This window comes from Daucus carota, chromosome 4 (genome assembly GCF_001625215.2).
Source record: "Daucus carota subsp. sativus chromosome 4, DH1 v3.0, whole genome shotgun sequence".
Classification (NCBI taxonomy): domain Eukaryota; kingdom Viridiplantae; phylum Streptophyta; class Magnoliopsida; order Apiales; family Apiaceae; genus Daucus; species Daucus carota.
In genome coordinates, this window is record NC_030384.2 from 45,493,383 (window position 1) to 45,506,481 (window position 13,099).

Consider the following 13,099-nt stretch of genomic DNA (forward strand, 5'->3'; position numbering starts at 1 on the left):
AATTCACTGACACCACATTGGTCATTACAGCATAATTATACATTAGTATTAATAATCGTGGTTTGTTTTTCAAACAATATCAACTCCCAACGATTAATTAAAAAAGCTGTTAACTTGTTATCATCAGCGAAGAAAACAAACAAGTACACCTTTAATTCTGATTCAACATCACTTAAGATATTATTTTAAACACGAATTATCACCTAATAAACATGATTAATCATTTAACCTAATATCAAAATTAACGAGATAAGACAACGGGCCCGGGCCAGGCCTCCAACAGGGCCTACGACAAGTGTTTGGTTTGGACTTTAGAGTTTCACATTATTACCAAAATGGTCCCCTTGGGCCGACGCACTGTACACGCGTCAAAAGCACAGTCGCCTAACTTGCCTTTTTAGCTCTGTCTTTGAAGACTGCGTACAGGATAGGAGCAGTGAAGAAGGACGATATGAGCCGGCCTGCGGTGGGGCCCGGAGCTCCTAGAAAGACGTGTAGGCATGTAACTCCATATATAGTGGGGGCCAGTGGGCCAGGGGTGTAGAAGAAAAGTCAAGAGAAAGACCAATGGGAATGAAGCAGAGTGTTACCGGCAACTACCTTTTTTAAATTATAAAGATGTCACTGTTTGACATACCTGTCGTCCGCTCACAAGTGTCAAGTGCATCTTCGTTCAGCGCCTGTTGCGAATTTGATGCCTCTCGAATTATCGCATAAACTCCAAAACCTATTTCCAACGAGCACGAAACGTGTAGCCGTGTATATTAGGGTACACACAGCCACACAGGAACAGAATTTTACTCCGAACTTTGGCGGTTTCACTCAATTTTATATAATTTTTTATATTATTTTGATAAAAAAATTTTAATTTTTCAGAAAATATTATTTATAATTATTTTAAATTTTTATTTCTTAATAATAGTTTAAATATTATAATTTTATTCAAAACAAAAAAATAATTTATAAAATTATATTTTTCAAAAAATTTAAAATACGTGTCGAGCCTTTTGTTCTAAGTGCATACTTCTCAATCACCTGAGATAGAGGAGGTTATACGAAATACACATGCAGTGAATGTTTTTTATGAGATCTGAAATTTTAAATTTTTTGTTAAGATGAATTGTATCAAGGGTTTTTCTAAAAATATCCGAATAATGATATATGTAATCTCAATACAAATTTGGAAATCTCAATCGTTTGTAATAACCCTATACAATTTGACTATCTTTTTTTTTGAAAAATATGTATTTTTGTGAATCTTCAATTATATATTACTCCCTCCGTCTCAATTTATAGGTCTCTTTTGGAAAAAAAAATTGTCCCAAAACACTTGTCCCTCTCTTCTTTCAATACAAATTTATCAACATATTAATTGTGAATTTTTTGAAACTCAACATTATTCTCATTTCTCAATGCACTAAATCCCTATATTTATTGTGATTTTTTTGAAACTCAACTATATTCTCACTTATCAATGCACTAATTAATGATACATGAGATAAAATTCTATCTAACCAACTTTTTTCTTAATATGCGTGTTTATTCCAAAATGGACCTATAAATTGAGACGGAGGGAGTATAGATTTTTACTGTACAAATGTACATTGAATTAATGTTAAACCTAGCTGTTTTAGGTTACCTCAGCGGTGGAAACATGGATTCAACTGTTCAAATTTGCTGGGTATATAGCGTGCATGAACATTTGCACATGTCGAACATCAGGTGAATCAATCAACCGCATGATTAGTGTACATTAGAGCCTCTGCAATTAAATTTGAATTTCTGTCAAGGAACAGATTCCGAAATTCCGATGGCCGAGGCAGCCAAGAGGGTGTAAATAATCAATCTCTCTAAAACTTTAAAGTTTTAAAAATTTTAGATAGGTTCTCTAAATAATATAAGAGCCAGATTTACGAGAGGGCTGGGTTCGAGCCCTCCCGCAAACAAGTCATTCCTATCCCAGATGATACCGAGGAATTACTATAACCCAAAGCTAAATTGATATGCACAGTACGATAATTTAGCCCGTGAGCTTAAAGTTTTAACATCCTGGTTCCCACAGGGTGGTTTATATATATAAATTGAAATTCGGTCAACTGTGCAGACACTAGACAGGGACCATCAAACGTCCGAATGAATCTGCACGGGTATTCTCTGACATTATCTTTGCCAAATAACGGTATCTTTACCGGACTGCCACATAAAGCTCTCATACGAATGCATATCTTTTCTGCTCACTCCCCCTTAGGGGTCGTTTGGTTCAGGCTTCCGTGGTATCAGGTATGGGTTTTGTTCATTCCAAACCCATACCTGGTGTTTGGTTGAGAATTTTATTTCATCAAACCCATTCCTCAAACCCACAAGTTATGAGAATTTCATACTCAGGTGGGGAGGTGGGTATGAAATGTGGGTTTCAGGAATCAAAATTGTTTTCTTTTATTTTCATTATTATTTATATTAGTTCTTGTAAATTTTTAACACAAAATGAAATTAATGACTTAAAAATGTATACAAATATTAATTTCATGATATTTTAAATTAATTACAATTAATAACTCATAAATATTATAATTCAACCATATTCATTCTACCACTCAACCAAACACCTAATATCAGAAATGATACCTCAACCCCATACCAGCTTAACCCGATTTCTCATTCCAACCCCATACCCCCTCTCCAACCAAACGACCCCTTAAAGTCTTGGGATACACAGCTCAACACAAGAGCACTAGTTATTTTACTACTCTATAAAGTCGTTTTGATATGCATACGTGTCAGTTGTCACGGTGTCGGTAACATTTGGACCCTAGCTCTGGATCCGTTGCTGTTATCAACTTCATAAAAAATACTCCCTCCGTCCCCTCCAATTATTATCATTTGGAGGGGAGTGTTCGACACGCATTTTAAGACTCATGAAAAATATGGTTCTATAACTTATTTTTAAAATTTTCTTTTTCTGAATAAAAGTTTAATGTTTAAACTTTTATTCAGAAAAGGAAAATTTTAAAAATAAGTTATGAAACTATATTTTTTATGAGCCTTAAAATGCGTGCCGAGCAGTCCATTTCAAATGATAAGAATTGGATGGGACAGAGGGAGTACTATTTTGTATGATTTGATTTGGTCCTTCGTAGTCAATAATCCAATCCGTGCATGTCTCTCCGAGGATATATTTGCTTTCATTGTTAATTGAATAATACTTGAGACACTGGCATGGTTTTCGTCTGGATTTCTCAATTTAAGTCATTTTAAAATTTAATCTGAAAAATATTATTTTATATGATAATAAATTGCAAACTGACTTGTCAGAAATTGGCAGCGTATGTCTTTTTGATCAATTTATTTTATTTTTATAATTTTTTAATAAAAATGAATTTCAATACTAAAATAAATATTCAATCTGATTTATTTTTAATTTTTACATAACTCAAATATCTTCTATGATATAAAATTATCCACACACAAACTCCGGTGACTCTTATACGTCTCCTCTCTTCTGCATATTTAAAAGGGTTTTTTTAAAGTTTAAGTTCGTAATGAATTGATTTAAGTCAGAGACTTAAAAGGAATATATTATAGGAGTCCAATCTTTTTTCTCAATTTTCAATAAAATATACTTAGTTGCTTTCAATCCTTTCACTATTTTTATAATTGGAGCTGATGTAAATATAATGCAAGTAGAATAAAAAGTATTAATAAAGTTGACATCCAAATCAAAAAAAATTAACTTACGGAGAAGCATATTATATTATTATCCATAAAACAAAGTAGAATCTCTATCCATAGAAAGAAGAAAATGAAAAAGACAGATGAACTTGGAATCGGTGGTGTCACATAGAGAGAATAGTGTGTTCTTCGCAAGCATGAGCAACAATCATATCCCTGTCTATGGGCTTTTAATGGGGCTCTTGTCTGAATTTAAGCCAGAAAATGAAGGCCCAATCAGCTGCCTACATAAATGTATCCATCTTAAATGTATCTGGGCTGCTTCTGCATAACTTAAGAAGCTATTTCTTGCCGAAATAATTATGTAGTAACAATGAACATGCTTGTGATAATACATAGAATAACGGGTTAAACATCTTCGAATTAACAAATTTGAATAAAAAAAGAAATATGTATCATGAGTTATGATAAAAAGAAATGCATTCGTGCACATATTTTATTTAATAATTTCTTCAAATTTATTTTCCAGCGGTCCAATATTCATTTCTTTGTATGCAAAAGATCTAAAGTGATATGTTGTGACTGGTCTATTTATGGATTTCATGTTTTACTCAGCTACAATGTTCTAAGTTCTAACCGATTGGTAATATTTTTATGGGTTTAATGATTCGTGTAGCTAATATTTTCAAAAGCTCTTGTATTTTTTAATAATACTACTCAAATAAATTGTCTTCCGAAAATGACATATCCACCATTTCAAAGTAGATGCAAGGCTGGGCGTTTTTTCCCTCGAACAACATAAAATGTGTCCCTTAGCGTCCCTGGCCTTCCGAAAATGATTTCTTTCATGCACTCGAGATTCCAAATTTATTTTCAATTATTTTTATAAATTTTAGTTGATAATTTTAAATAATTTTATTTCACTAACATAAATGGATCTTACATGCATATTAATTAACCAATTTTGTGTTATGCGACTTTTTTGGAATTATTTTGAAGTACGCGACATTGCTCTCCTAAAAATTACTTCCCCGCTCGTTCTAAAGTAGATTATTTTGGCTATTCTGAAGATTAAACCTCCACTCTTCCTGAAGTGGATGTTTTGGTACAATGTTTAGATGAGGATAGTGCTAGATATCTTATATTGGATATCTAAAAAATTGCTAGATCATATGATGGAAATGATGCGATAATTGACAATGTATAAAATTTTTAAGTGATATAGTTAGTGTGAATACATGAGCAAATCTCATTTATTATTTCTATAAAAAATTACTAAATGACAAGTATTATTTGAGAAATTTTTTTAAAATAAATTTTGGACAACTATCATTTTTCTCAATGTTTCTGTTAACGGAAATGTTCTTTATGGATATTGGATAGTTCAATTATCATCACTGAGTCATTTACAATCTGACCACTTATTGTTTACCGATCGACTTACCGTACAAAACGTACAATATTTATGCATTATGTATAGTTGAATCACGGCTGGACGTCACTTTTGTGTTTTAAATTGCAGTCCTCCTCCAGCGTACTATCATGATTCGATCCTCAGCACTGACCTCGCTAGCTTAGCTATTCTCATGTAACTGATATATAGTGTATTAATAGTATAGTGGAACTGACTAGTGCTATACTGCTATATAGTGGAACTTGTTTGGCTCTGCGTACAGCATTAACATGTTTAATGAGATTTGTTCGTGATCTTCTCCACAAATATATATCCATTGACATATACTTTCTAGTGCTAGTGCTACTAACACCTTCGCGGCTGCTCAGGCGGTCTTTATACTTTCTCATTCAACATCCGTTTGCACTCAGTGGATCCAGAAATTCACAGACAAGTTGTTTCATTTATAATTTAGAAAAAGTTACAAGTGTTCGATAATCTCAGAATATAAGTTAATATATATTGTTTTATTAAATTATTACTAAACACTACCATGATAATTGAATTCTCTCGAGAAATTATCTTTTACAAATGAATGATTCAAAATTAGAGGAGAATTTATTGCTAATCCAAAAGATATTTTTGATTTTAATGGTCGTATCTAGTAGCTATCAGGGCCATCTTAAATATTTTAGGAGCCCCGTGTTGCATAAAAGAAGTGGGCCCATAATATAGTATCAAAAACTTTATATCTTTCCTTTTTATAATAATAATAATAATAATAAAATTTTCACACAAGAACAATTTGATGATAATAATGAATATATAGAAATGATGCATTTTTATAAAAAATGTATAAAGTTTGAAGATGAAAATTTTGATACGAGACCGACTTTTAATTCTTTTCATATGTTATACATATATAAATGAGTCAGAAAATATGAGCACTACTTAATAGTCGGCGTTTGGAGCTGTGAATTTCAATTGCTGTACTTTAATTTGAAATCTCGAGATGAAATAGCAATGCAAATTGCTAATACTTGATTAATGTGTTTCATGGTTTTTGATTTGCAAGTCTAATTAGGGCCGATACAAGTATATGATTGTTTTTCGAGTAAACAGATATATGATATTTAAACCTTGTTTTCCATGATGCATGACGCTAATTAATTCATCCTATGAAACTAATGTTCCGTAATCTGAAAAAAAATTATGATTAGCTCTAGTGGCGTTTTACAAGTTTCGGACATGCCAAACTAGTCATGTGGTAAAATCTAGTTATCGACGAGCAAATGGTTTAGCCCGAGAGTTGATGATTAAAGTTGAACGCAATTGATAGAATACCATTTGAATAGTCTCAATTCAAAGTGCTTATTATTCTTACTGTCTTGCAATCTCTTGAATATATTAAATAATTCATTAAATCCTCTTTATCTAAAACTTTAATTTGTTGGTCCAAATGCACTCGGTATTGTATCATGTTACATGATGTATCCCACTTTCTTCAAAACAGAACTGAATCAGTTTGGTGATTTCACCATAAGCCTTCTTAAAATAGAAATGTTTTTTTTAATTCACGTTAAAATATAGTGGTATAAATAGTATCGATAGGAGATGGAGAAAAATATAATGACTTCAAATTTTAAAAAAACTTATCCGATTCACATAAAAATTAAATTAAAAATTGTGAAAATTATGTATCAAATGGTGTATTTTAATTATTTTTGATTCATAGAATGCCACCGGATTAGATTGATTTAAGGACATAAATAATTTCTAATTTCAATGTGATTTTAGTTTCTATTTTAAATAAATAAATATAGAAAGTTATCAGATCAATTTTAATAATCTCTAGAATGTCATCACACACGGTGACAAATTGTTGTGGTGAGGGAAGTTTAGTCATTACATTCTGAATGAACATGATGATATTTTGTCTATATAATAGTGATTTGTGTTATACATGAACAATTCTTTGATTAAAATACAATAATCATGTTGGATACTGGTTTTTGATTTCTAATTAGGGTGAAATATAACAGCTAGGTAATACCCTGTATCCATATAAGAATAAAATGTTTTAGCTTTAGATTTGAAAATGCAGATGAAAATGTTCAGTCAGATCCACTCACTGGTCCGTGATGGCTGACTAGGTTCTTACTCCATTTTTTCCGAAATCCATGTAATTGTATAAAGCGAATGTACGTGTTTAGTCCGGAGAAGCACATCTTGTCATTCAAAAAACACGTACCTGCATGTTCCTTGTTTATGTAGAGTTTCTGTCTTTCTTGAGCTTTAGAAAAGAGCATCGACTCAACTCACAGAATAGACGATATTCTGGAATTAGCTTAAAAAAAATGAAGTTCTGATAGGTTATAAAATAATCAAACTTCATTAAAGTAAAATTAAGCATTCCAATAAAGAGAGTCACCACTTTTGTGTAGAAAGTTTTGTGTATGAACCGCTCTTTTTAATTCGTAATCATTGACACAAACATGTGGATGAATGCATGAATAAATAATCTAAACTTTAGTTAGGTCTGCTAAGATCTGTAAGTATAGATTGACGTCTTCAAGACAGATTAAAGAGTTATAAAATGAAAAGTATCAATAGATCTCTGCACCTTTAAGATTTTTAAATGAAAACATTAACACAAAGTATCTCTTATACGAACTTTGAAGAAAATTCTTAGATAGTGACGACATATTATCATCATATATGTTACTAATTTATCGTCTCTATCATTTATAAAAGTTGTCTATGTGATATCTCTTGCACTTCAATCATATATAAATATAAACAAAGTTAAGCATATATTTTAAATTATATATGTATATGTTCATATATATATATATATATATATATATATATAGGCTCATGATCAAATACAAACCACTCTTAAAATAAAAACTAGAAACCAGTTTTCCTACCACTATTTATAACTACGGGTATCACTAATTTATACTACACTAATCACTGTTTTTATATAGTATGTAAACAGCGATTTTTATTATCAAAATTGAGAAAATCTACTTATCTAAATTATTGATAATCGATTATAGATGATTAATTTCATCCATAGGAAAATTTTTGTTGGTAGGAAGCCGCAAGAGAAGTTGAATGATGATGGTAAGTAGTCGTTAGTTTTGTAAGTTATGATGGAAAGTCTATGTGATTATTGGTGATGATAGACAATGGTGGCAAGTCATAGAAACGTTTTGTAATGGTGGTAAGAGGTCCATTATTACGATTTGGGTGAAAATGATGGTCATATACGTTGCATATATGTGTATATATATATTTATATTCGCGAGATATGCTATATATAAATCAGTGATATGTTATGTACAAATTAGTGATTTCTGTTGTTAAAAATAGTGATGAAAAACTGTCCAGAAACTGGTTTTTAGTTTTTAGGCTAATTTGGTTTCTATTGGAGTAGGACTCTATATATATATATATATATATATATATATAACACTCTTTCTCTATATATATTTAGTTAAATAAAATATTTGATAAATTATATCAATATTTCTTGACAATATTATCCAACTATATTTTTAATAGATGCAATCAAGAGAGTGTGGTCTTTGCTAGAACAGTAGCTCTATACAGGCGGAACAAACGCTATGAACCAAAATTACCAATATCTCTGTCAACTGTATTAAAACATAATAAGTTTAATATAAAATTTTAAAAATAATATGGATTATTCATATATAGTCTTGTTACAAATTTATAGCCCGTAAACACTAACAAATTGAAGAATAAAGGAGTTGTTTTCCTCAAGTGTATTTTATCTCCGATTATTTAAATCTAATCTGTCGCGTTAGTTTTAGACAAAAAGTTATGGAAATAGGAGATGACCTTACATTACATATTTACTTTGGTGATGGAGAAGTTAGCTTCACAATACCTTATCATAAACTCGAGATCACGTATAAAGAGAAGGAGAAATGAAGCCCACACAGAAAGCTAGTAAAAAAGTACTCCTATATCAACCATTCGCTTGCAAATTTATCACACCATACCAAAAGAGAGCACTTTCCTCTTTTTATCGGTGTTCTTCTTCTAGTATACTCTTACCATTAAAAGGCACTCTTGATAATGCTAAGAAGCATAGATTTTCGATTCACATTTACTGTACTAAAAAATTATGTCAACTATATAAATAATTGAAACCGCTCATAAAAGAATATAATCCGAGGAAATACAGAAGAAAAAAAAGAGAAGAATAGAGCCACAGGAATTAGTCAAGGAAAAGAATATAACCAATGGGTACGTAGAGGCCGCTACTTTCCATGGTTTATGTTATTTTGATGTGGTGTGCAGCTAGTCTTCTAGAATGGTCTACTTCTTTCGGTAACAATTAAACTTATCCCAACATTTCCAAATTACTAATGAACGTTAATTGGTACTTTAAATACATTTTTCACTAATTCTTAATCAAAACTCAGAATTTTTTAAAACGGAAATAACCGAATTTTAAAGTTCCGTCGGGACTACAATCTAGATGAGTTGTCTTAACCCTTTGCAAGTGTACACACAGTTGAGTGGCATACAGTCCATATTTCAGCTTTTGTTTGTGCGAGGAAATGGAGAGGTGGAGACGGAACTTCCTCATCAACTTTATAGCAAGTTGATCGAGGCTAGCCGGCCCCCATACCTGCTTTAATTACGTAGAGTGGGTACCCGATGTTTAGTTTGTGATCCATCTCAAAGCAAAGCAGAGTCCTAGTCAGCTCTACTTTCCAAACTCGATCCATGTCCCTTTATATTATTTTTATTCCACCAAATCTTTGTCGTTTCGTCGAACAAAACTATCCAGTTATCATGCATATAATCTCAAATGTACCGTAAAATTATAAACTATTATTTACTTATTAAAAAAAGTACACCTTCAGAATTTTCACTAACTTTACTATTGCTATAAATCTGAGCCGCTCAGAGACCTCCAAGCACATGCATTTTTCTTGCATTACTTCGTAAATCTCTTTTTTCACTTGATCTTTAAGGGGTCTTATAGTGTAGAGCCAGCTTTCTTTACTTGATAAGCTGAATATCTGATCATCTATAAAGAAGCTGTTGAATCAAAATAAAAGTATGGCTGCCATGGAAATTGATTCAACAACATGTGAGCATGGGCTTATGGGTCGGCTATTTCACTGGGCCAAGGCTTTATCTGGCAAGATAAGGACAAATATGGAGGTGCTTATAGAGAGAATTATGAAGCTGGCGAGAGATGATCCGAGGAGAGTTGTGCACTCTTTTAAAGTTGCACTAGCTCTCACATTTGTGTCCTTGATATACTATGTCAGGCCATTGTATGACGGCTTTGGTGTGGCGGGAATCTGGGCCGTTTTAACCGTGGTCGTGATTTTCGAATTTACAGTAGGTCAGATATGCATGTGCATTTTAACAGCGGTTTGTCTGGTGTGTGTCATGAGTACACACTTGAAAAACCGTTTTTATGATATTTGTAGTGAGCTCGCAAGCTATAAGGCAAGTAGAATTAATGTTGGTATTGTAATTATCTTCCAGGTGGAACCTTATATAAAGGTCTGAATAGAGGAATTGCGACGTTTTCAGCTGGCGGTCTCGGACTCGGAGCTATTTACATAGCAAGCCATCTCGGAGAAGCCGAGCCTGTTTTTCTAGGATTCATGGTCTTCCTCCTCGGTATAGTTCAACTCTTTATCAATGATCAATTAATTAAAGTAACATATATGAACTGATGAACTATTTACTTGTATATGTTGTGCAAGTGCAGCTGCGGTATCAACATTCATAAGATTTTTCCCGCATATAAAGAGGCGGTATGACTACGGGGTGCTGATATTTATACTAACATTCAGCATGGTAGCTGTCTCCGGTTCTCGAGTTGAAAAAATCATAGAGCTGGCGAACCAACGCCTAGTCACCATCATCATCGGCGGTGCTGCCTGTATGGTTGTATCAATATTCCTTTGTCCAGTTTGGGCCGGTGAAGATCTGCACAAACTTGTTGCTCTTAACATGGAAAAGCTTGCCAACTTCTTAGAAGGTGCGCAACGATTTAGGCTGTACTTTTACTTGAGTAAATGTCCTCCATAACTTTCGTTTTCAGTATATATTATTTTTGCATTGTAGGATTTGGAGGTGAATACTTTAAACTTGATGAGGAGGAAAGTTCTGGAGAGGCTGGTGTCTGTAGCAAAGACAAGCTGCTCTTTCTTAATGGATATAAAAGTGTTCTTAATAGCAAAGCATCCGAAGAATCCCTGGTGAGTAATTGCTAAATGCTAATGTATCAAGTGGATAGTCATTTGTGCATGTACGTGCAGATTTCAAACAATTAATCAAATAAACACTTTTATTTGATACAAAAGTGTTCTTAATGGCAGGCTAATTTGGCATGGTGGGAACCAGGCCACGGGAGATTCAGGTTTAGTCACCCGTGGAAGCAATACTTGGAAACTGGGGGCCTGATTAGGCAATGCGCATGTCATATTGAAGCTCTTAGTGGCCATCTCAATACCGATATCGAAGTAAATATTACACTAGACTTGATATAACATATATGTTAACTCACGTCTCTTGATTCAACGACGTTTTTGTTTCGAAATTAGTATATTCATTGTTGAAATATGACATAAAATTTATTTGGGACCTATAATATCAAAAAGTTCGGCAAAAGTCTCAAATTCGACTCTATCTTACCTTACCGAGCATCATTTGAAAAGTTGGAGCTGATGCATAATCTACACATGTTCAAAATAAAATCTGTCTTGTCCGCAAGATGCTGTTTACGTAAACATGTATAGTAAATTATTACAAGTTACTTTAATATAAGCTTCCGGAAGATCCAATGAGACACATAAGCCTGCCGATGACAGAAGATCCATCGAATATACGCAATGTACTTTTATGTCATGCATGTTACTCACTTTAAGGAAAGAACTAACACCAAAATAAACTATTGTTGCAGGTACAGTCAGAATTTCACAAAAGAATCGCAGAGCCATGCATGAAAGTGTGCTCGGAATCAGGCAAGGCTTTGAAAGAATTAGCTTCCTCTTTACGAGCTATGAAGCGTCCATCTTCCTTTAGTGCACACATCCAAAATTGTAAGGCGGCCATCGCTGATCTTCGAGCTGCACTTGAAGCTTCTTCACCTGACAGCGCAAATCTGGTGGAAATGATACCGTCCATTGCAGTGGGATCCCTACTATGTGATATAAGCAAATGCGTTGAGAAAATCTCTGAGTCCATTCATGAACTTTCTGACAAGGCCAATTTCGAAAGTGCAAAATCAACCCAATCTTCCCATATAATTCACCGTGGTTCCGTAAAACCTCTAACCGGTGACACTAGACATGGAAATGATGATAATTATGTCCATGTCGTCGTTATTAATGTAAATAGTACTTCTTCCGGAGCTAGCTTGCCATAGAATATAATTTATATATATAACTAGTGTGATACACACTTAATAAAATCCCAACGCTCTGTTTGTTGTTTATTATCAAATGTGGAGAAGATCAGTAGCTAGGGACTAGGGTGGACATGTTTGGGTTGAGAAACTAATTAGCATGGTCAAATGAAGAAATCTTCTGATAAACTTGGTGGGGAAATGGACAGAAATATAGAGTTGGAGCAAACTATTTTAAAAAAAAATAGTTAAGCACCTTGTGCATGACAGTGCCCTCAAGAAAAGTTATTTAGTAGAGATTGGAGAGGATTAAATGTAATAATTAATTTAATTGGTGTATGGATAGTCTACTAAATATATACTGAGATTGTTGACTGGGAGGTGATGTAAAGAAATTTGCCTTAACAAAAATAAACAAATATAAAATAAATACTCCCTCGAAGATTGATTTTTGTATTTACAGATTCGTTATTTCAGTTCGTATTAAATAATACCGAACTAAGTAATGTCCCTGACGACCATTTCGCATATATAATAATAATTTTTCAAGTGGCGAGGAGTTAGAAATAATAAAAATGTTTAAATTATATATGTTCTAATACTTGTTGTGTTTATTTAATAAA

The 13,099-nt window shown here is 32.9% G+C and overlaps 1 protein-coding gene across 1 annotated transcript; it reads left to right on the forward strand.

Moving 5' to 3' along the window:
• The first annotated feature begins 10,023 nt into the window (after positions 1 to 10,023).
• Positions 10,024 to 12,604, forward strand: LOC108218014 (aluminum-activated malate transporter 8). Its single transcript, XM_017390934.2, has 6 exons — positions 10,024 to 10,460; positions 10,607 to 10,744; positions 10,836 to 11,108; positions 11,195 to 11,328; positions 11,449 to 11,592; positions 12,033 to 12,604. Exons 1-6 carry the CDS (start codon positions 10,169 to 10,171, stop codon positions 12,495 to 12,497), a joined length of 1,446 nt encoding a protein of 481 aa, XP_017246423.1. The 5' UTR covers positions 10,024 to 10,168; the 3' UTR covers positions 12,498 to 12,604.
• The last annotated feature ends 495 nt before the right edge of the window (positions 12,605 to 13,099 follow it).

What these genes read in the sequence shown, in the direction of transcription:
- LOC108218014 (XM_017390934.2), top strand. Translation starts at nt 10,169, where the DNA reads ATGGCTGCCATGGAAATTGATTCAACAACATGTGAGCATGGGCTTATG. An exon ending in ATTCATGGTCTTCCTCCTCG is followed by an intron (nt 10,745 to 10,835) that starts GTATAGTTCAAC and finishes GTGCAAGTGCAG; the next exon opens with CTGCGGTATCAACATTCATA. An exon ending in ATCTCAATACCGATATCGAA is followed by an intron (nt 11,593 to 12,032) that starts GTAAATATTACA and finishes CTATTGTTGCAG; the next exon opens with GTACAGTCAGAATTTCACAA.